The following is a 20,811-nucleotide window of genomic DNA, read 5'->3' on the forward strand; positions in this document are numbered from 1 at the left end:
GAGTGACCCTACCGCGGACCAACGAAGAATCCGGAGCAGCATCCTCAGCACCCTGCAACCTGCTTAGGCACTCAAACAACTAACGCAACGCCAATATTGCGCAACCCTGGCTACCAAACTCCCTGAGCACAACAAAACCCTGGCTACCTACCTACCCAGCACACGCGCCGCATCACCCATCCGACTCCTCTGAGCCCTCGTGAGCCCGGTGCATCCGAGCCGTCGTCCCACCCCCCACCCAATCTGCCTCTTCCCCGGCCTCTTCTTCCCCGCCTCCCCACCAATCTCCGGGTCGCTGCTACAGCCGGCCACACCCGCTGCCCTGCTACTGCCCCCGGCGGCGCCGCCATGACGACCCCCGCCGCCGCCCCTGCTGCCCCCTGGTCCCGCCGCCGCCCCCTGCTCCCTACCGCTGCCAGCCGCCGCACTGCTCAGCCTGCGCCGCCGCGCCCTCTGGTGCATCAGCGTGACCATCACATCCCACGCCCCGTCATCCGTCGCCGCCCCACCACCATTGTCACCACCCCCAACACCCCCAACACCACTACCGCCACTGCTACCGTCGCCGTTCCCTGACCACCACCCCGCAGCACCCCCTTCAGCGGCACAAGCAGCATCAGCGCCTTGCAGCCCGCCCACCGCTGCCGCAGACGATGTATCCGCACCGCCTGCCCAACCGCCACCGCCTGTGACACCAGCCCCGTTGCCGCGCCACCCGCTGCCGGCGCCGGCGCCGCCGCCGCCCCCGAACCACAGCGCGGATGCCCAGCAGTCCCCCGCGGTTGGCGCCCGCTGCCGCTTCCCGCCGCTTGGCAGCGCAGCCTTGTCGCCATCATCAATTCCATTGCGGCCGCCTTCGCCGCGGTGTGGCGACTGGGGAGAAGGGCTCGCGCCGTATTGTTGGTGCTGCTGCTGGTGCTGGTAGTGGGCGGGTTGTTGCGGCTCCTGCTCCTGCTGCTGTCAGAAGGCGCCGAGGGAGCGGGCGATGCGCTTCTGCACCGCCCTCGAGGCCACGTCGGTGGCACTGCCTGCGGCCGCCGCCGCCGCCGCAATCGCCGCGTCCTCCACCTGCGCACGACGACCCAAAGGAATAATAGTAGGTCAGGGCATGGATTAAGGGAGCCCATCCAGCAGCCGAGCACACCGACACGCCGCAGCTGGCCCTTGCATTGAACACACCACATGGCATGCACGGCTGCCTGACACTCCAGCCTGCCCCTCCGCACGCACACACATATACACACACCTTGTCCACCACGAGGTCTTTGGTGCCCACCACCGCCTCACGTGCCCGGCTCACGGCGCCGCTGGCGGCGGCCGCGGCTTCCTCCACCGCCACCACCGCCGGCGCCGCCACCGCAGCTGCGGTCTGCACAATGGATGCTGCATAGGCATACAGACCGAGGGTGTGTGTGTGTGCATTCCTGAATGACTAATAATAAGAAGCGAAGTTGTAGCCAGGCACATCTGCGCTGAGGGAAACGTGCAGTCCGGCACGTCTTCACGCACATTTGCACATATGCAGGCCGGGAAGCGCGTCGTCAGTCGCTGCTCCCACTTAGGCACGCGCGTATGTAGCTGCCATAGCCGCCTCACAAGTCAACCCACGTTTAGCCCGGCGTGCCAGTCGGTCCGGCCGCCACCAGGGCAGCGGCGCTGCCTTTTCCTCCCGCTCCCGCTCCCGCTGCCGCTCCGCCGCCATCGCCTGTGCCTCCGCCTCACTTGTAGCTGCAGCGGCCGCCGCCTCCGCGTCCGCCTCCCGGCGGCGGCGGCGGCGCCAGCCCAGGCCCGGAATGGCCCAGCGGCGCGGGGGCTTGTGTGCGGCCGGCGGCGGCGGCGGCGCGGCGTGCCCCTCTGTGGCGGCGGCGGCGGCGGCGTGGATGCCGGCGGCGACACTGCCGGTGCTGGCGGCCACACGGCTGGCTTGGGCGGATGCGTCTGCAGGCAGGGCGGCCGAGTTTGGCGGGTTGAGTTTGGCGGATCGATTTTGGCGGGAGAGGGCGGTTACTAGCTTCATTCCGAGTGGCGTGCACAAGGAGAGGTAGCCGAGCGCATCTACTTGCATGCACTGGACACGACGCTTACCCTGCACTGGGCCACCAGCTCCACCACGGCTCACACGCCCGAGCCCTACCCCCCCCCCCCCCCCACACACACACCCATGGGATGGGCGACGATTCCTTGGGTCTTGGGACCTATTTGGCTCGGGTACATAACCCCGTACACCCATCCCAACCCCACCCACCCACCCACACCCATCCCAACCCAGCCCCACCCCACCTGCCAGGCGGTCGCGCAGGTGTGCCATCACGCCCGCCGCGGCGGCCAGCGGCCCGGGCAGCTGGGCGCCCGCCGGCAGCCGCCCACTGCGCCGCAGCAGCTCCGCCGCACCCAGCCACAGCCCGCCGGCGGCGCCTGCGAGGTGGGCGGCGGCGGCGGCGGCGCCGATGGCGGACAGCGCGATGGCGTCAGACACAAGCATGGTCAGGCCCAGGGTGCCGGCCGCTGTGATGCCTGTGTGCGTGTGTGTCCGTGTTTGCGTGTGTTTGTGTGGTTCCGCGTGGTTTGCTTCAGCGTGGTTTTTGCTTCTGCCGGCCCACGCGCGCACGCACACGTTTCACACGAGCAAACACACGCGTGCGTACCTGTCAGCAGCGACACCCCCACCGCCCGCCGCAGCGCGCCCACCAGCCGCCAGCCCAGCGGCGGCTGCAGGCGCTGAAAGGCCGCGGCGTGCAGGGCGGAGTTGTAGTCGAGCAGGGCAGCCGAAAGGCCGGAGCTGGTAGCCGAAGGGGTGCTGTTGGCTGCCATGGCCAGCTGCGTCGAGGGAGGTGATTGGTAGATGGATGGGGTCGTTATCATTCTTATCAATAATGGTTGTGGGAGGTGGTTGGGGAACGCCCGCCCCATCGGCAGCCACACGCCACTTCAACTGCCACTGCTCGGCCAGCGTCCCGGCAAATGTGCCCGCCGCCAGGGCCGTTGGAGCGAAAAATGCACGCAAACCACACCAGCGTCATGGAGGCCGTTGGATTTCTCTCCGAGGCAGCGGCAGTGTCGCAGTACGAGCGACAAGGGCTCAGCGTTACTCATCAGCTTGATCGCGCCGCTACTGGGCGCATGTCGCTCGTACTGAGACGCTGCCGCTGCGTCGGAAATTTCCAGAAATCCAACGGCCTCCATGACGCTGGTGTGGTTTGCGTGCGGTGCTACCTTCCCCCAGCGAAACCCACGTGGCCTGACGTCCTTTACTGCGCAACCCACGGAAGCACCACCACTGTCCTCCCTTCCCCGCCTCTCCACCCGCCCACCCCGCCCCACCTGCATGACGTGCCTCCACCGCGGCTTGCGCTCCGCCTCGTAGCGCCTCAGCGCCTCCTTGTTGAGGCCGTGCCGCTGTACACACGCGCCCAGCACAGCCGCGTCCTCCAGGGCCTGTGCGCGTGTGCATGTGCGTGTGTTTGTGTGTGTGTGTGTGTGTGTGTGTGTGTGTGTGTGCGTGTGTGCGTGCATAATATTGAGAGTGCGTGCATTTGTGAGTGCGTTGCGGCCAGAGGTCACACCGGAACCCCTGTGAATGAAGTAAGCCCCCCACTCGCCTCCACACACTCCCACAGCCACACGCCCGCACCTGGTTCTCCTCCTGGCTACTGGGTCTCATGGGGTGCGCCGCCTCACCCAGGATAAGCACGCGGCCGCGCCCCAGCGCCGCCGGCAGCTCGGCGGCGCGGCGCACCCACACGCCCGCCTCCACCACCCCGCTGGGGCGGCTGTTGCGCAGCATGGCGCGCACCTCGGGCGGGAAGCCGCCGAACAGGGCCAGCAGCCGCTGGGAGGGAGGTGAGGAGGGAGGTGGGAGGTGGGGGAGGGTGGGAAGGGGGTTACACTCGTGACTTAAGGCGGGAGGGGTTGGGAGGAAGTGGCGGTAAGGGCGGTGGGAGTGGGTGGGAGGGGATGGTGGGAGGGAAGCACGGCCCAAACTGGCGTGGACATGTCCACGCACGGCGCAGCAGCACACATAGCTTACAGGCTTACAATCTGTGTGTTCGCGCGGTAGCTTCAAGCACCCCGCAATACACCCACGGAGCCCCCCTTTGCCGCCATCCATTAGTAGTCCCCACCCACCTGGATGGTCTCGCCCTTGCCGCGTGCGTCCTCCTCCTCCTCGTCCTCCTCCTCGTCACTCTGGCCGCCGCCGCCCGGCCCGCCGCCAGCCGTCATCCGCTCATCCTCCTCCCCCGTGCCCGGCTCCTCCAATCCCTCCACCTCCTCACCACCCCCGCCACCAACCCCGCCACCCATACGGAGCATAGCCATAAGCTCTGCTGCGTCCCCGCCTTCGGTGGCGGCGCCGCCGCCAGCGGCGGCCTCGGCGGCGATGGCGGGCGCCTCGGCGAGTGCGCCGCCGCCGCCGCCGCCGTTGAAGAGGCGGCGGGCGGTGTCCTCCATTGAGCCGTACGGCGGCGGGCGGCGGGCAGCGCCGCCAGCACCGGACTTGACGCTCCTGCAGCGGTGATGCAGTGCAAAGTATGATTGCGCATGTACGGCCCTCCGCGTGCTTGGCGCATCTATCTATCTACGGCCGTTGATCAGCCCGCCATTGCCACGCGAGGGCCCCATAAGGCCCCCACAGGGCCCCCTGCACGCCCTTGTCCTATCCTCTTCCCCCGCCCCCAGCCCCCACTGCCGCCCCCAGCCCCCGCTGCTCACATCTGCCTGCTGCCGACGCGTGCGCCCAGCCCCAGCCCCAGCCCCAGGCCCATGGACGGCTCGGTGCGCAGGGAGGGCGTGTGGCGGGGCGGTGTGCTCAGCCGCTCCACACGCCGGGTAGACGTATTGTACCTGCGTGTGAGCGTGTGTGCACCATGCGCCGTGAGGTGCTTGCGCCTGCAAACGTCTCATAGGTGTTCCTCCTACGTTGCCTGCATGTACACACACACACACAGTCATGCAGCCGCACACACACACACACACACATACACACACACACACACACACAGTCATGCAGCCGCACAGCCACACACCGCCCCCGCCCACCATCCCCATCCCCACCCCCACGCCCTGCGCCCCCCCACCCCCACCCCCGCACCCTGCCCCTCACCCACCCCCACCCCCAAACCCACCCCCCACACCACCACCACGCACCTGAACCCGCACTGGCGCAGGTCTGCCTCGGTGACCACCGCCTCCCAGCCCACGTCGCCGCCCGCCAGGCAGTGCGACAGGAAGGTGCGGCCGGGGCTGAGCCACACCGCGTTGAAGTCCAGCGGCAGGGCGGGCACGTCGTCACCAGGCAGCCGGCCCAGCCACTTGACGACGCCCTGTTGGCAGCGCGTGGGAAAACGTGTGTGTGTGTGTGTGTGTGTGTGTGTGTGTGTGTGTGTGTGTGTCTAAAGAGCACAAGGAGGAACAAGGACAAAGTGTGTGTGTGTGTGTGTGTGTGTGTCTAAAGAGCACAAGGAGGAACAAGGACAAAGTGTGTGTGTGTGTGTGTGTGTGTGTGTGTGTCTAAAGAGCACAAGGAGGAACAAGGACAAAGTGTGTGTGTGTGTGTGTGTGTGTGTGTGTGTGTGTGGCTGTGTGTGTGTGTGTGTGTGTGGCTGTGCGTGTGCAGGTGGTGCAGAGGCGGCGAGGGAGGTACAGAAACAAGACGAGCTGGAAGTACGGGGAGGAGTTGCGTTGCGGGAGGGAGCAGGGGCGGCTCCATAGGCTGCGTGGTTGCACACGTATGATACAAAGTCCTGCAGCTCTAAACACGCCTGCATACCCAATCACAGACCTCCCCACACACTCACGTCATAGAAGGGGTCGCCGTCTCGCACCACCCGCCGCCGGACTTCTGAAAACGGCCCGTCCGCTGCCGCCATGAAGCCACACCGCACCAGTGCCGGCGCCGGCACGGCGCTCACAGCCGCGGCCGCCGCCGCCGCGACCGCCACGTCCTGGCCCCTGCGCCGCTGCTGCCGCCGCGGCGGCTGCCTCTGGCTCCGGCCCTTGTCTGCCTGGCCCTGGCCCTGGGTCGGGGGCGGTGGCTGGTGCTGATGCTGCTGATGGTGGTCGGGGCCGCCGGCGGCGGCGGCGGCGCTGCTGCCGCCGCCAAAGCTGCTGAGGCCCATGCCACTGCCGGCTGCAGGCCTGTTTAAAATTCGCCAGGAGCAATGTAATGTCATAAGAGCGTTTCAATTTGTTGAAGAGGAACGGGTCGCACCTGAATGCCACGTACACGCCGTCGTCGCGCTCGCGGTGCCCCAGGTACTGCGCGCCGTACTGCACAGTGCCCGGCGGCAGCAGCGCCAGCAGAGCCTGAAAGTGGGGGGTTTACATTCACGATTAGTTAAAAAGGGGAGGGGGGGCCGGCATGGCGGCAGGTGGCGGTGCGTGGCGGTGGGATGGAATGGTGTGCGTCGTTGGGCGTGGGCGTGGGAGAGTCGCACGCACGTTATGACTGTCCGAGGTGCGCATGCGATGTCGCACACCCGTACATCCCGATTGCTGTGCCGTGTGCACATCACAACAGCACACCCCACCTCACACCTCGCACTGCCTGCCCCCCCCCCGCACCTGCTCCAGCTCGTACCAGCCGATGGTGATGTGTGGCTCGCCGAAGCGCCGCAGCGCCGCACTGCCGCGCTCCTCCAGACGCGTGATCAGGCTGCCTGCAAGGCAGGCACGGGGGTGAGGGTTAACGTTGAACCAATCCCGTAAGGAAACAGTCGCGCGGCAAGGAGAACGGGGGTGGGGGGGAGGGGGTGGGAGGGGGGGAGTGGGGGGAGTGGGGCGGAGAGAGGCAGACGGAGGAAGGGGGAGGGGAGGGGCGAGAGGGAGGGATATGCGCATGTTGGCTTGTGCGTGCATGCATGGCGCGTGCCGGTGTGTGTGTACATGCGGGGGCATGCACAACACGAAACGGCACCCCCCCCCCCCCACAGACACACACAGGTACACCCACACCCACACACCCACACATATACACACCCACACCCACACACACACACACGCACATACGCACCGTCTGTATCGTGCACCAGCACTGGCCGCGCCCTCAGCCCGTGTGCACATATGGCGGCGTGCAGCCGCGGGTCCAGCGCCGCCGCCGCCCGCATGCCGTTGGGCTCCAGGCGACAGTAGCTGCCGTACTTGCGGTCGGGCGGCGGCGGGGCGGGCCGCCGGTCAAACACCTGGTTGGGTTGGGGAAGGGAGGAGGGGGGTTGCATGCCCAAGCCCAGCGAAACAGGTCTCAATAGGCGTAGGAGGATTGAGGAGAGGTTTGGGGTTCGGGGGTTTGCACTGCATGCGCGTTTGGGTACCGCGCCCGCACAAGAAAAGAGAGCCCCACACAGAAGGTTCGGAGCTGTGGGACCGCAAAGTGACACCTGATTAACACCTCGTCAGGCCCCACCCATAGCTGTTATGTTGTGCTCTCTACTACCACATTAAGCCCACCACCACGCCTGCAAAGTTTGCGACACGCCGCACACACGCACCTTGACCCGGAGGCGCGGATGCACCCTCTTCAGCGCCAGGGCAGTGGCCAGCCCCGTCACCCCCGCGCCCACCACCGCCACATCCAGATCCAGATCCACATGCCCGCCGTACGGCGCCGCCGACATCAGCGCTGCCGTACCCGCCGCCGTACCCACGCCCGTAACGCTGCTGGCACGGCTGGCGCCGCCGCCGCCACGCGTCCCGGCGCCGCCCCCGCCAGACTGGTAGGGGTAGCTGAGGGAGGGCTGCGGCTGCGGGGCTGGTGGTGGTGGCGGGTTGAGGAAGGGCGTGGGAGCCGACCCGCGCTGCTGGTGCTGGTGGTGCTGAGGAGGCCTGTTGTCAGGCAGCGGGCGCGGCTCCGTTGAGCGCTCCTGCTGGTGCTGCTGCTGGTCGAGGTGTGTTTGGAGTTGCTGGTCCTTGGGACCTCCTCCGCCGACGGCACCCTGCCCCTGATTCGACCCACCCAGTGGCGGCGCCGGCGTGGCGGCAGACATGGCCGCGCCTGCTCCTCCGGCGGCCGCGGCGGCTGGCGTTGGCGTGGTGTGTGGTGGGAGGTGCGACGGGGCAAACGAGGCGCCGCCAGGGGCAGTAGCAAGCTGGCCGGCGGCTGTAGCAAGGTCAGCGGGGGACCCGTCGCCCGCGCCTATGGGCCCGCCGGAGGTAGGGGTGGCGCGGCTACTGCCGGCGGCAGCAGGCGGCACAGGCAGCCACAGATTGCGTCCGCTGGGGCTGGTGTAAAGCTGCACCTGCTGCTGCTGCTGGTGGTGGTGGCGGTGGTGGTGGCTGTGGTGGTGAGGATGGTGGTGATGCGGCTTTTCTGCAGAGCCTGCGGCAGTAGCAGCTGACGGAGATGCCTCGGCGGGTTGCCCCAGCCCCTCGGCAGTAGCGGCAGTAGCAGCAGCTGGCGCAGGCTGTAGCTGCGATCGGCCGTGTGCCTCCTCGCCAGGGGACTCCTCAGCGGCAGTAGCAGAACCCGAGGATGCAGACCGAGGCAGGAATGCGATGGGGTGTGCGGCGAGCGTTGGCGCTGCTGACACGGTCGTCGGCCCCGCCGGCGCCTGCGCTGCTGCAGCCGCCGCAGAGGGCCCTCCGTGCAGGGGCGGCCGCTCCGCCTGCTGTTGCGGTTGCTGCTGCTGCTGTTCGAGCTTGCGTCGCTGCTCCTCTTGCTGCTGTTGCTGCTGCCGGCGCTTGCGGCCGAAGATGCGCCTCATGCGCTGCAGCGACGGAGAGGTCGGTGCGTTAAGGGTATGTGATTACGGCCTGGGTGCATTGTTTGGGTGCATGCAAAGGTCTAAGACAGCCGGCGGGGGGGCAATGACGCCGCAGCCGGGCCTGCATGTAGCGCACCCCGACGGGCAAGCCGCTGAAGCCCATAATTAACAAAACTACGGTATTCCCGAAACCCAAAACTCACAAAGGTTTTCATCAAAACAAATCGCCAAACATGTTCAGCGGCAACATCTGCTGCCGGGCCGCTGCGGCCGCGGCTCGCAGTCTCACCACAGCCACCGGCTCCGGCTGGGGCGGGCTGCTGACGGGTGCTCGTGCGGGGACCACGCCTGGGGCCTGCAGCGCAGGTGGGGCGCCGTCGCCGTCTACAACAAGCCAGAGCTTGTAGGATCAAAACCCGCTCTGACCCCTGGGTCCCTCATCGTGAGGCCGTGTCACGCACACGGACACGCACACCGACACCTTCTACGCAGGCCTCCGCAGCTTTCCGCAGCTCTCCTTACTTGCTCTCCATATGCCCGAATAACGGTGTTGTCAACACACGCTGCTGCTGACACGCACGAATGCACCGCGGCTTACCCCCAACACCTGGTCTTGTCCCCGTCTGCCACCCCTGCTACAGCCCCTGCTACAGCCTGTGCCGCCTCCCCTGCTGCTGCTGCCGCCGCCTGCTACTCCACCACCATGGACTACTCGGGCGGGGGCCTGGGCTCCCACATGGGCAGCCACCCGCTGTCGGAGCTGGACAAGATCAAAAAGACCGCGCGGGGGGAGATAGACATCACAGGTGGGGGGAGATAGACATCACAGGTGGGGTGCGTGGCGGGGGGCCTGCCGGGGCCGGGGAGTGGGGGCGCGAGAGGGGTTGATGTGTGCGGGCAAGGCAGTGGTGGCTGCTGGTACAACTCCCAGTGTACGCCGCTGCGGCTTGTGTGCTTTCGCCCGCTACCTTGCCTCGTTTCAACATGCGCGCGCACGAACGGTGATGCAACCACGTGTCGTTCCAATCACACGTACACGCACATGCAGAGTCGGAGCCGGGCACGGGCGACATGCCGCACCCCAGTGGCCGCATGCTGGGCAGCGTGGAGGCGGAGTTCAGGGAGGAACCCGCACAAGACAACCCGGACGGTAAGGTGCCTGACGTGATACCGCACGGTGTGTATGGGGGCGAACCAGGGGTTGGTCGCGTGCTGCTGCCCCTCACCTCCTGCCCCGCCCAAGCGCCGCCCCCGTCCCCATCATGCCGCATGGGTTGGTGTAAAGGGCTCCGCCGCTCACTCCTCAAGCGCATCACACGTGTCCCGTCTCCTCCACACCTCTCGCCCCCCCCTTCCACGCCTCACCTCCACACCTTTCAGGCTTTTCCGCCCTGCCGGACTTTTACGTGGGCGAGGCGCCGCCCGGCCAGCGCCGCCCCGGCGCCCCCGGCAGCGGCGACGCCACGCCGTTGTCCGACCCCAGCCTCAAGACCGGCCGGGCCCGGGGTGCCGACCCACATGCCGGCACCAACCTCGAGGGCAGCTACGGCGGCCAGTCGGCGGACTACTACCACGGAATGATACCCGTGGTGAGAGGATACGGAGAGGCAAGGGGAGGGGAGGGGAGGGGAAAGAAAGGAAGAGGTGTGTTATGGGAATGGTAGAGCGAGGGTTGGGTACACCGTGGTTGGCACAATGCCGTGGCCCGGTACCAGGGAGCGCAACCGCCAGCTGTATGCTGCTCGCGCCTCTTGACCGCCTGCTTCCCATGCGGTCTGCACCCTTCCCTCGCCCTGACTCACCTCCACTAGCTTTGCATCACTACCCGAACCTCCACCGCTTCACTGGCCCTGCTCCTCCCTTGCTGCGCCCCGCCCCAATGGCTTCGCGGCCTGCGCACCCAGGTGACGGATCCCATGACGGGCATGGCGAGCGGCACGGTGATGGACGCGAGCGAGCAGGCGCGCAAGGAGGTGGGGCCGGCAGTCATCCGGGGGCCGGGCTCGGACGCGGTCGGCGTCAACACGCGACCCAACATCAAAGGACCCGAAGGAGACGTGTCCGCTTAAGCTGGCGAGCATGCGTGCAGGCCTGGGTTGGTGGTAAGCCATAGGCTGTGTTGGCGCAAATAGAGCGAGCTATTACCGAAGCCGAGGCAAGCAAGGGGAGCAGTGCAACTGACAGCTCGCTGTCGTTGTGGTGGACTGGGGCCGGTTGTTCGAGCTTGGTTTAATCACAATATGTGTAATTTGTGTCGCTGGAAAGCGCGTGCGAATTGCAAAGGCAGATGGGCGTGGCACAGGTGGTGGGACAGGTCTGCTCTTCACCATACCCCGAAGGCACCTGCCAGCATGTGAAACCTCCTATATAGCCCTGCTGTGCATACGATAGGTGGGCGGAGGTTCAGGGGTAGCGCAGGAGTTTCCATGCAATGTGACCGTTGCCTGACCGTTGAGCTGCATGCTGTTTGGTGATCCAGGGCACTGTGCCAGTAGTTGCGCCTACCATAGTGTAATTCCCGCTCCAGCGAGAACACTGCAACTGACACGGACAGCAATTGAGTAGAAACAACAAAGATGGCTGGCATTGTCGTCGGCTCTGTGGCTGGCGCAGGCCTTACGCTGCTCATTCAGCGCCTGTCTAAGCTCCGCAAGTCAGGTGGTAAAGGCGACGACATCCAAGAGCGCTCGACCACAAGCTCGGCGGGCGGAGGAGGTGAACTTGTTGCAATTGAACTACTTATATATCCGTAGGACGCATGTATTGACACAATTGACTTGCTGTTGAATGTAGCGGCGGCGTATGAGACAAAGAAGGCCGTCGATGAGTACCTTCAATTTCACTTCGCCGCGCCTGCTGACCTGCTGCCCTACGCTAATGGACCCAAGGTGAGCGCAGCGGAACAATTGCATGTACATGTTAATGCATGTGAATGCCGTTGGTTTGTGCGGCGCGGGGCAGGTTGGGTGTGTGGCCACCAACCCCACGTTGCACACCACTTCCAGCCGCCACGGGTGCTGGCCCCACGCATCTTTCAATGGGCGGGGTCAAAGCCTCCCCTTACAGCTTATGCAGTGGTGGTGTACACCCATGAGAGCATCCGCCCTAGTGTGCACATGCCGCAAACCCCTGCCGCGCCGCACACGGTCGCGCCTGTGGCCTCCCTCCGCATCCTCCCATATCCTTCCCCCCAAACCCTCCTGCCAATCCCATTCCTCCTCCTCCCCTCCTCCCCTAACCCCTGCAGGAGGCGCTCAACTTCACCGCTCGCCTGGCGCAGCTGTGCGAGCTGCACTGCGAGGCGCTGAGGGACTTCACGGGGGAGCGCGGCGACGCCGTGGCGCTGGACCTGGGCTGTGCCGTGGGCGGGGCCGCGTTTGAGCTGGCACGCGGTGAGAGCGCGGGCGCTGTTTGGGCGGAGGGAGAGTGTTTGAGTAATGGGCTGGGAGGGAAAATGAGAAATGGAGTGGAGAATATGTTGTAGTCTGCAGGCTGACCCAGGAGCCAAAGCTTTGGCGGAGTCGGGTGGGGTGGGCTGACCAGGGTGGGGCGCAGGGTATTGGATGAGGGCGGATGAGTGCTGGGATGGTTGCATGGGAGGGTGTGGCGCTGCTGTATGGCGGGGGGGGGCTGGTGTCAGTGGTGTGTGGCACTGCCCGCCCACCAGGATTCAATCCAGCACGGGGGATGTGCGGGTTGTGGCGCTGATTGCCGTGTCAAATGTGTTTGCTAGCCACGCCGTACTCGCTACTTTGCTCACGGCCCCGCCTGCCCCGCCCTCCTGTTTCCCTCCCCCGCACGCAGCCTTCCCCCATGTGCTGGGTATTGACTACTCGCATCACTTCGTGGATGCCGCGAACGTGCGTGGGGTGGCGTTGCGAGGCGTTGCGTTGCGGGGCGTTGCGTTGCGGGGCGGGGCGGGGCGCGGCGGTGCGGGGCGGGGCGGGACGGGGCGGGGCCGTGGAGGGGGGTGTGTGGTTGTGCCTTTGTCCTGCATGTGTCGGTAGGAATGGGCGTGGTGGCCGGCGGATCGCAGTGGTGGCATGGCTGTATCATCCCGCCCACATCCACTCCTGCAATGGCCTTGTGGCAACCTGCTGGCCCCCACGGTCTTTCCTTGCTCCCTCTCCTCCTCACTCCCCCCCTGCCCCTCCCCCTTCTGCCCACCCCTCCTGCCCTCCCCCTCCTGCAGTACATGAAGGAGAAGGGCTTCTCCGAGTATGAGGCGGTGGTGGAGGGCGACATCAAGGCCACACACATGGCGGCGGTGCCGGCAGACATCGACCGCAACCGAGTGCGCTTCATGCAGGTAGGCGGGGGATGCTGGGGAGGGGCGCCGAGATGGAGGCTGGAGAGGCCAGGTGGGGTGGGAGTTTGGGGCCTGGCCGCATTGGGGGACTAGATACATCCGAAAGGCAAGGAGCTCGGACGTTGGCGGCTCGGGGTTAACGTGGTCACATGCTGTGCCTCGCACGCCACGCACAGCATGTCCCTCAAAGCACATGCATCCATGGTGCACCTTCCCCCTCCCCTTGGGAGCTACTTGTTGGGCTTGGGCATGAAGGCACACACCCCTTCCCCCGTGTTGCCAACCCCTCTCCCTTGCCCTCCTCTTCCCCCCTCTCCCGTGTCTCTCTCCCCTCTCCCTATTCCGGCAGGGCGACGCCTGCGCGCTGCCCGCGGACCTGTCCCGCCTGGACTGCGTCCTGGCCGCCAACCTGCTGTGCCGCCTGCCGGAGCCCATGGCCTTCCTCAACCGCTGCCGCTCGCTCATCAAGCCCGGCGGCGTGCTGGTGCTGGTGTCGCCCTACTCCTGGCTCAAGGGCTGGACGGACAAGACCAAGTGGCTGGGCGGGTACTACGAGGTGGGAGGGTTGTACATACCGGCCCAAACTAAACCAAACCAAGTTAAACTAGCGGAGCACAGGCAGAGGCGTTAGTGGCAAGCGATTATTAAAATAAAGCGAGGGGAGGAGGAACAATTGGGGGGGGGCTGAGGGACGGCTGAAGGAAGGCTGGAGGCCCTTGAATATCCTCTGCCTGGTGTATCAACACGTGCTCTGGGGCTCGCTCACTCATGCCTCATTCTGACCTATACCACATCGATAACCTTGGCCCCCCTGCACCCCTCTGAACCCCTCTGCACCCCGCGCCTGCACGCCCACAGGACGGCAAGCCGGTGCGCACGTACGACACCATCTGCGCCGTGCTGAGCCCCGACTTCGAGCTGGTGGCCAGCAGCGACGTGCCCTTCCTCATCCGCGAGCACGCCCGCAAGTTCCAGTGGGGCTGCTCCAACGCCCTGGTCTGGAAGCGCAAGGGCCGCACCGCCTAAGCTAGTGCAGGGTGTTGAGGAGCAGCGGGAAGGCGGGGGGGGGCAGCGTGGGGCTGCGAGAATGCGTGAGGGGCGCAGTGTGAGGATGTGTTGGGGTAAGGGAGGAAGGGGGAAGCGGGCGTTGGAGGTGTGGCGTGACGAGGGGAGGAAGGAAGGGGGGTGTCATGGTGGTGGTGTGGGGCGGGCGTGAGGCCCTGTGCTGCTGTGAAGCAGCTGAGTGGCTGGTTGTAGGAAAGTGGAGGTGGTAGTGACTGGACTGGTGTGTACGTGCTAGAGATCTGCACATCACGCGAGCACCCGTATATGGTACAGCATTGATGCGCGGAAGAGCAGGGGACATGGGAATGCTGCTTTGCTGCAACGGCTGGCCGACGCGTCCGGCACGACATTGTGACAATGACAAGAGAGAGGCAGTAAGGCCGCATGGGGAAATCGGGAATGTTGGAAACGGGTGCATCACTGCATCGGTGGTGCACGCCTGCTATAGCGGAGTACAGGAGCACTGGTTGCAGCTCTCCAGACTCTCAGTGTAGCTCAGTGCAAGTCAGCCATTCGCCTGGTCCCTGGGTTCCTGCACACGGCACCAGTGTGCTCACGCTTTCTGTTTGCTGTGCCAGCCTCTACAACGTGCTCGCTTGCTTTCTCGGTTTCGCATTGGTAAAGCATTTTCAATAACAGTGGGCAGTGGCACCCCTGTCCGACCTCAGCTACCTCCGGCAGGACCCCACAAGACGGCCGCTTGCCCGGTACCCCCACGCCAAGCTCCCTGCGCCGGGTCCATCCTTCATAAATTAACACCGCCAACACGACTGCCACTCAGCTCTACCCCGCACCCGAGTTCTTCATCAAGCCCGCAAGCTTTGATAATAATATACAGCGCTCACCCTTACAACAGCTGTCCGCTGAAGATCAAATCCATATGTCACCACTCTCGGCCCAGTCTACGCTACTGGAGCCACCGGCGTTATGTGCGTCACCGTTGTTGCGGCGGCGACACATCCCGGTCCACGCCCTCATCCAGGCCCCGCGCCCCCAGCAGCGCCCCACCCGCCAGCACCTGTGAACAACACACCAAGGCGGGAGGAAAGCGAGTTGTGTGTAATGCAAGTTGTGTGGGCCTAGGCACTACCGAGGTTGCTCATGGCTGCATGCAGGCGCCAGGAGCGCCCACGAGCACGGCAAGACAGGGAGCACGTTAGCAAAGGTGAGGCCGCGATGACGCGACGAACGCAATTGCTTACCTTGTCGTACTTCTGTTTGCGTCGCTCGTCAAACTCCTTGAAGCCCGGCGTTTCCTGCAGCAATACGGTACAGGCGAAGGCAAGTTGAGCTCGGCGAAGGGCAGCCCTGTGCCGTCATGCCAACTTGCCCACATCACACCCAACACCCCAACCCGTTCCCGCACGCCAACACCACCACCCCTCTACTTGAAGCCCAACCCCAGCCTCGCCATCACCCATCCTTCTCCCGACCTCCCGCATTCGGCGCCCCCTCCGGTCGAGCAACGATCCCCTTACAACTGGGACCTCTTTCATTGCGCTGGGACACACAACCCTCCCCCACCCGCACACAGCCACCCACCCACCTGCAGCTCGTCGGGCCGGATGGGGCAGCCGTGCAGGCTGAGTGTCTGCAGCGCGCCGCAGCCGAACAGCAGGTCGGAGGGGATGGCGAACACGCGGTTGTTGTCCAGCTGCAGCGCCTTGAGCCGCTTCAGGCCGCCCAGGGCCGCAGGCACCACCGCCAGGTCGTTGCTCTGGAGTGGAGGGTGGAGGTTGAAGGGTGGAGAAGGGAGGGTGGAGCAGGTGGATGGTGCAGGGGGGCGGGCCAGGCGGGGGCGCGGTGAGCGGGTGAAGCGGGTGGATCCTCATCGACAGGCCCGCCATGCCGCGGCATACGGTGCGCCGTACGCGGAACAGAGCAAACCCAGCTCCGAGCTCCCTGGCAGCCCCCGCGTGCCCCATGCATGTGGTCTTCCGTAACCTCTCGGTCTTGCACGTGACCCCTCCTCCGCCTCAGCCCCGCACCTGCGCGTCCAGCTCCTCCAGCATGCCGCAGCCCGCCAGCGAGTCCGGCAGCTGCTCCAGACAGTTGCGCGACACCACCAGCGACTGAGCACAGCAGCAGCGGCAGCAGCAGCAACACAGCACACAGTTGCGGGCGGCATATGGAGCGGCATCACGGCACCAGTACAGCCCTATGGATGAACGCTACCGGTGCCCCATGCCCCACAAACCTCCCCAGCCCAAACACCCCAGCCCCCTGCCCGCCCTCCCGTCTTCCATGGAAGGCTGCCCCCGCCGGCCCCCACCCCGCCCGCACCGCCCCGTCCGCACCTGCAGCGCCTCCAGCTGCCCGATGCTGTCGGGCAGTGTGCGCAGGCGGTTGCCGCTGACAGACAGCCGCTCCAGTCGCCGCAGGCTGCCGATGTCCTCGGGCAGGTCGCCCAGCTGGTTGTCGTCCAAAACCAGCAGCTGCGCGGGGAGGGGAGGCGCTGGGGGTCTGTGTGTGTATGTATATGTGTGTGGGCGCATGTGTGTTCGTATGTGTGTGTGGGTGGGTGTGGGCGCATGTGTGTTTGTGATGGGGTGAGTGGGCTGATGGGCTGATGGGCTCATGCTCTGGTGGCCGGGCAGGAGCACGAGGGCGAGGGTGCAGGTGGGGTGGCGCGTCCCCGCGCATGCGCCTGCATGTACCGTCCCTCAAAGCAATGCCCGCTCTGCAGGCGGCGCGACCTCTCCTCCCTCGCCCCCCCTGACCTCCTCCCCGACCCAACCCCTGTGACCCAACCCTCCGCCACCCTCCGCATCCCATCCTCCCTTCCTGTCACCCCGTGCCCCAGCCTACACCTTTAGCGACGTGAGGCCCGCGCAGGCGCCCGGCGGCAGTAGCACCGTGAGCAAGTTGCCGCTGAGCGTGAGGCGTTGCAGGTTGGCTAGCGTGGGCAGGAAGGCGGGCAGGGCCGTGATGCGGTTGTTTGAGGCATCAATGACCTTGACCGTGTCAGCGATCTCGCTCAGAACCGCAGGCAGCTCCTGTGGATGGAAGATATAGGTTTGGTGGGCGGGTGGTGAGGTGTGTGATGTCGGTGAGGGCCCGCTGGCGCCGTGGGTGGCTGGGTGTCGCATGTCTATGACCCGGGCCAGCTACCGTATTCATCATGCGCCTTCCTCCCAGGGCGTGCATTACCTTGATGCCCTGGTCGCGCAGTCCCACAATGCCAGTCTTGCTCCACGTGTTCTGCTGCTGTGCGGAAGCCTTATTGCCCATCTGCACGTAGGCTCCGCCACGGCCATCGCCTCTCCCCGCGCTGGGGGCGCAGCAGTTCCCCATGCCGTGCCCAAGGCTCGAACCCTAGCGAGCCTGCGGCCCCAGCAAGCCAGCACCGCACTCTCTAGCTCGGTGGACCTCGTCAAAGTCCTGAGCTAATACGTCCAGGTGTGCGCCAGTGTTTCGGGTCAGCTTCTGTCGTGTGCCAAGGATGTTACAGTGTCGACCAGGCGCTCGGTAATTGAGTGTAATTGCTCAAGGGATATTTGTTTCGAATACATGCTGTAAGTATATGCATGCGCCTAGTTCTCACTGCTGCACCCTCGCCCCATGCAAAGCTTCCATGTCGAGTCTTCAGCGAATTTGTTTGCGCTCTGCCCAGTTTATCATCAGTATATCAAAAATGGCCCTTCAGTCCCTTCGTGGTCGTTCTGCCTTCTCCAGCGGCCGGGTCAGTTCCTCTTCTATGCTTGCACTTTGGAATACATTGCTAAATTACGCGGCGTCCGCGTGCAGGCTGCACCCAAGGCATTCGCTCGCGTCCAGCGCACTTGCCGGTAAGCCAATTGGGTGATTTGGCCTGGTGCGAGGTGCAGTCGCTGCATCCACCTTCGCTTTGCTGGGTCGCAGGGCCGCGAGCGTGGTTGCTTCGGCGACCGCGGTGAAGGCGCCATCGCTGCCCTACCGCGTTGGGCACGGCTTTGACCTGCACCGCCTGGCGGAGGGGTACAAGCTCATTATTGGCGGTATCGACATCCCCCACACCAAGGGCTGCGAGGCCCACTCCGATGGTGAGGGGTTTCGGCGTGGCTTCCACGCGGAGGGACGGGAGAGGGCAAAGTTGCTCGGCCTCTTCGGGGTCTAACGCCAGGATTCATGGGTTTGGCACACAGGCGACGTGCTGCTGCACACCGTGACGGACGCTATCCTCGGCGCTCTGTGCCTCCCAGACATCGGTGAGTCGGCACCTGCGTTGGCGTTGCCCAGATCAACCTTGCCAGGCGCTCGCACACCTGTACGCAAGTGTCTCACTCGGCCAGCTTCTCAGCCCCATCCTCACTACCCACGTTCAGGCCAGCTGTTCCCAGACACGGACCCCAAGTGGAAGGGCGCCCGCTCGGACATCTTCCTTAAGGAGGCGGTGCGTCCCGGGAGCCCGCCGGCGGAGAGGTTGAGGCCGTGAGGGACAGACGGGGTTGCCCTAACGTGGTCACGTGGCCAAGCACGGGGGGGTGTTGCATCAGGGGCTGCACGCTGCACGCAGCACGCAGGCCGCCGCCGTGGCATTGCGCGCTGTTACAAGTAGTGCGGGCATGTGTGATGTGTGCAGGTCCGGCTGATGGATGAGAAGGGTTACGTGCTGGGGAACCTGGACTGCACCATCATCGCGCAGAAGCCCAAGCTGTCGCCCCACAAGGTGGCGTGTGGCGGGGCGGGGCGGGGTGGGGCGCAGGCCCACGGGGCAGGCCTGTGGGGACTAAGGCAGTCACAGGCTGGGGGTGCTGGGTATCAGGCTTTTGTGTGTTTGTCGCCGGGTCTTACCAAACCTGCAACGTTGCCCCTGACGTGTGTGTCGCAGGAGAACATCCGCAACAACCTGAGTGCCATCCTGGGCGCTGACCCCTCCGTTGTCAACATCAAGGTGAGGTGGCGGACTGATCACAGTTTGGAAGGTGCATAAACAATGCCCCTATCGCTCTTGGGATGTGGAGCTGCATGGCAAATCGCGTAACCGTCCATTTGTCGAGTGTGGAGTGGTCTGCCATGCACGGTATTAAGGCATAGCCAGTGGCGTGCTCAAAGCCTTTGTCCTGCGCGCCTCTGCTGCGGAAGCCGGAGCTGGCAGCCCGCATGCGCGCACACCTTTCTCCTCACCCCTAGCCCTTCACCACCTTTCCTGTCCCTCGAACTATTTCGCGCTGCCAGTCACTTCACCAATGCCGTGTACCGCATTGACGCATTGCCGCACAGGCCAAGACGCACGAGAAGGTGGATAGCCTGGGCGAGGAGCGCTCCATCGGCTGCCACGCCGTGGTGATGCTTATCCGCAAGGACATTGCTTAGGCAGCTTGGGAGTTGGGACGCTCTTTGATATGTGCTTGATTGGTATTGTACGTGCGTTGGAGGCGCTGCTTTGTTGCTGGAGCAGCTGGAATTGAGTTTCGGACCGCGTTTCAGTCATAGCGTGCCCTGTCAACGTTCGAATGATTGCGCAGGACTGCTATGGCAGGCAGCGGAATAATAGGCCGGGTTGTGCATGCCTCGGAATGCGCCATGTATGAGTCTGGATACGAATGTGCTGTTGGGGGGTTGTGAGGGCTGGTTGGGCATGGGGCACGGTGGAATCCCATGTGAGCAGAAGTTCTTGCGGCTGGTGGCCGGCCATGGCGCCCCCAAACTTTGAGGGCAGTCTGTGAAGTTAAACCCCTTGCGCCAGCCTTCTGTCATTCTGTGTCTTGTTGCTCTGTTTAGGGAAAAACACTGAGTCACGGATCACAGGAAGGCCAGGTCTCCCCTGCTGTCCCCTTCAGAGGAGCGGAAGGGACCGAATGGAACGTCAATGGGGGGGGGGGGTCTGTGCGCGTTCAGGGGTACACGGTGGACATTTGGGACAGTCATCGTAGATGGGTGGGAGGGGACAGTTCGTGCCAGATACGTCGGGGGGCGCCTGACAAGTGTTCCCCGGTCACGGGAAAAGGGGCTGAGCCCCTCCACAGTCTGAGGCCGAACAACCTCATCGCCCGGACATAGGGTCGGTTTCCACAGGCACATAGCCAAAACGGTGCCTATCTAGCAGTCGCGATGCCATAGCAGAGCCAACCGCAGCCAGACGCAGCACAGTTGTCAACAGCCGCACTACTTGTCATGCCGCTACGCATGCCCTGCCAGCCCCACCGCGGACCGCTACCTAGACACCCGCCGGCTCCTCAGCCTGCGCGCTTGCGCCGCTTCTTGGGTGGCGCTGCGCTCTCCTCCTCCACGTGGCCTTTCCCGCCCCCTCCGCTACCAAGATGCGCGCACGCGCCCCTGCCGCCCCCGCCGCCGCCGCCGCTGCCGCCGCTGCCGCCGCCACCGCTGCCACCGCCGCCGCCAGACGCCAGTCTGCAGCGATGCAGGTCGCTTGTGCCCCAGCAGCATCTCCACCAGCGCGTGCCGGATGTTGGTTGCGGAGTTGACGTCACGTCCCTGCACCGTCGGGAGGGTAGAGTGAGTGAGTCCCACTTAGCCCACGACTGAGCCGTCACCCAGCCGTCACCCACTGAGCCACACTGAGCCACACTGAGCCCCATCAACCTCCACATGAAGGGCGAGGAGGAGGAGAAGGAGCCCAACGCGCCGAGGCCGCCCACCTTCATCACGTAGCGGGCCTTGTAGGCGGCCTTACTTCCCGCCCCTGCTGCCATCACCGTGGGCTGGCCAGCTACGGCCGTTCTTTGCCCTTGCTGTCTGCAGGCTATGGCTGCAAAGCATGCTAGCGACAGCGTGCCCGGATGCTAGCGACAGCGTGCC

General features: G+C 65.1%; 5 protein-coding genes across 5 annotated transcripts; 3 read left to right on the forward strand and 2 right to left on the reverse strand.

Moving 5' to 3' along the window:
• Nucleotides 1-17: 17 nt before the first annotated feature.
• Nucleotides 18-8,743, reverse strand: CHLRE_12g503750v5 (uncharacterized protein). The gene is made up of 15 exons (XM_043068127.1): nt 7,485-8,743; nt 7,010-7,178; nt 6,562-6,656; nt 6,209-6,303; nt 5,796-6,135; nt 5,146-5,321; nt 4,711-4,842; nt 4,126-4,504; nt 3,632-3,829; nt 3,322-3,435; nt 2,646-2,817; nt 2,281-2,514; nt 1,609-1,938; nt 1,247-1,383; nt 18-1,068 (listed from the first exon to the last, which is right to left on the reverse strand). Exons 1-15 carry the CDS (start codon nt 8,694-8,696, stop codon nt 961-963), a joined length of 3,891 nt encoding a protein of 1,296 aa, XP_042918240.1. The 5' UTR covers nt 8,697-8,743; the 3' UTR covers nt 18-960.
• Nucleotides 8,744-8,893: 150 nt separating this feature from the next.
• CHLRE_12g503700v5 (uncharacterized protein) lies at nt 8,894-10,956 on the forward strand. The gene is made up of 5 exons (XM_001690935.3): nt 8,894-9,062; nt 9,338-9,502; nt 9,745-9,846; nt 10,077-10,285; nt 10,601-10,956. Exons 1-5 carry the CDS (start codon nt 8,930-8,932, stop codon nt 10,763-10,765), a joined length of 774 nt encoding a protein of 257 aa, XP_001690987.2. The 5' UTR covers nt 8,894-8,929; the 3' UTR covers nt 10,766-10,956.
• Nucleotides 10,957-11,213: 257 nt separating this feature from the next.
• CHLRE_12g503650v5 (uncharacterized protein) lies at nt 11,214-14,575 on the forward strand. The gene is made up of 7 exons (XM_001690934.2): nt 11,214-11,411; nt 11,490-11,584; nt 11,944-12,088; nt 12,501-12,556; nt 12,889-13,005; nt 13,355-13,561; nt 13,864-14,575. The coding sequence occupies exons 1-7, from the start codon at nt 11,273-11,275 to the stop codon at nt 14,029-14,031; spliced, it is 927 nt and encodes a 308-aa protein (XP_001690986.1). The 5' UTR covers nt 11,214-11,272; the 3' UTR covers nt 14,032-14,575.
• Nucleotides 14,576-14,577: 2 nt separating this feature from the next.
• On the reverse strand, nt 14,578-17,553 carry CHLRE_12g503600v5 (uncharacterized protein). Its single transcript, XM_001690748.2, has 7 exons — nt 17,221-17,553; nt 16,881-17,066; nt 16,368-16,505; nt 16,059-16,142; nt 15,617-15,787; nt 15,273-15,326; nt 14,578-15,088 (listed from the first exon to the last, which is right to left on the reverse strand). The coding sequence occupies exons 1-7, from the start codon at nt 17,362-17,364 to the stop codon at nt 15,005-15,007; spliced, it is 861 nt and encodes a 286-aa protein (XP_001690800.2). The 5' UTR covers nt 17,365-17,553; the 3' UTR covers nt 14,578-15,004.
• Nucleotides 17,554-17,653: 100 nt separating this feature from the next.
• Nucleotides 17,654-19,794, forward strand: CHLRE_12g503550v5 (uncharacterized protein). The gene is made up of 8 exons (XM_001690933.2): nt 17,654-17,752; nt 17,818-17,858; nt 17,932-18,092; nt 18,195-18,257; nt 18,375-18,442; nt 18,632-18,718; nt 18,881-18,943; nt 19,273-19,794. Exons 1-8 carry the CDS (start codon nt 17,705-17,707, stop codon nt 19,363-19,365), a joined length of 624 nt encoding a protein of 207 aa, XP_001690985.1. The 5' UTR covers nt 17,654-17,704; the 3' UTR covers nt 19,366-19,794.
• The last annotated feature ends 1,017 nt before the right edge of the window (nt 19,795-20,811 follow it).

The sequence above is a fragment of the Chlamydomonas reinhardtii genome, chromosome 12 (assembly GCF_000002595.2).
Source record: "Chlamydomonas reinhardtii strain CC-503 cw92 mt+ chromosome 12, whole genome shotgun sequence".
NCBI classification, from domain to species: Eukaryota; Viridiplantae; Chlorophyta; class Chlorophyceae; order Chlamydomonadales; family Chlamydomonadaceae; genus Chlamydomonas; species Chlamydomonas reinhardtii.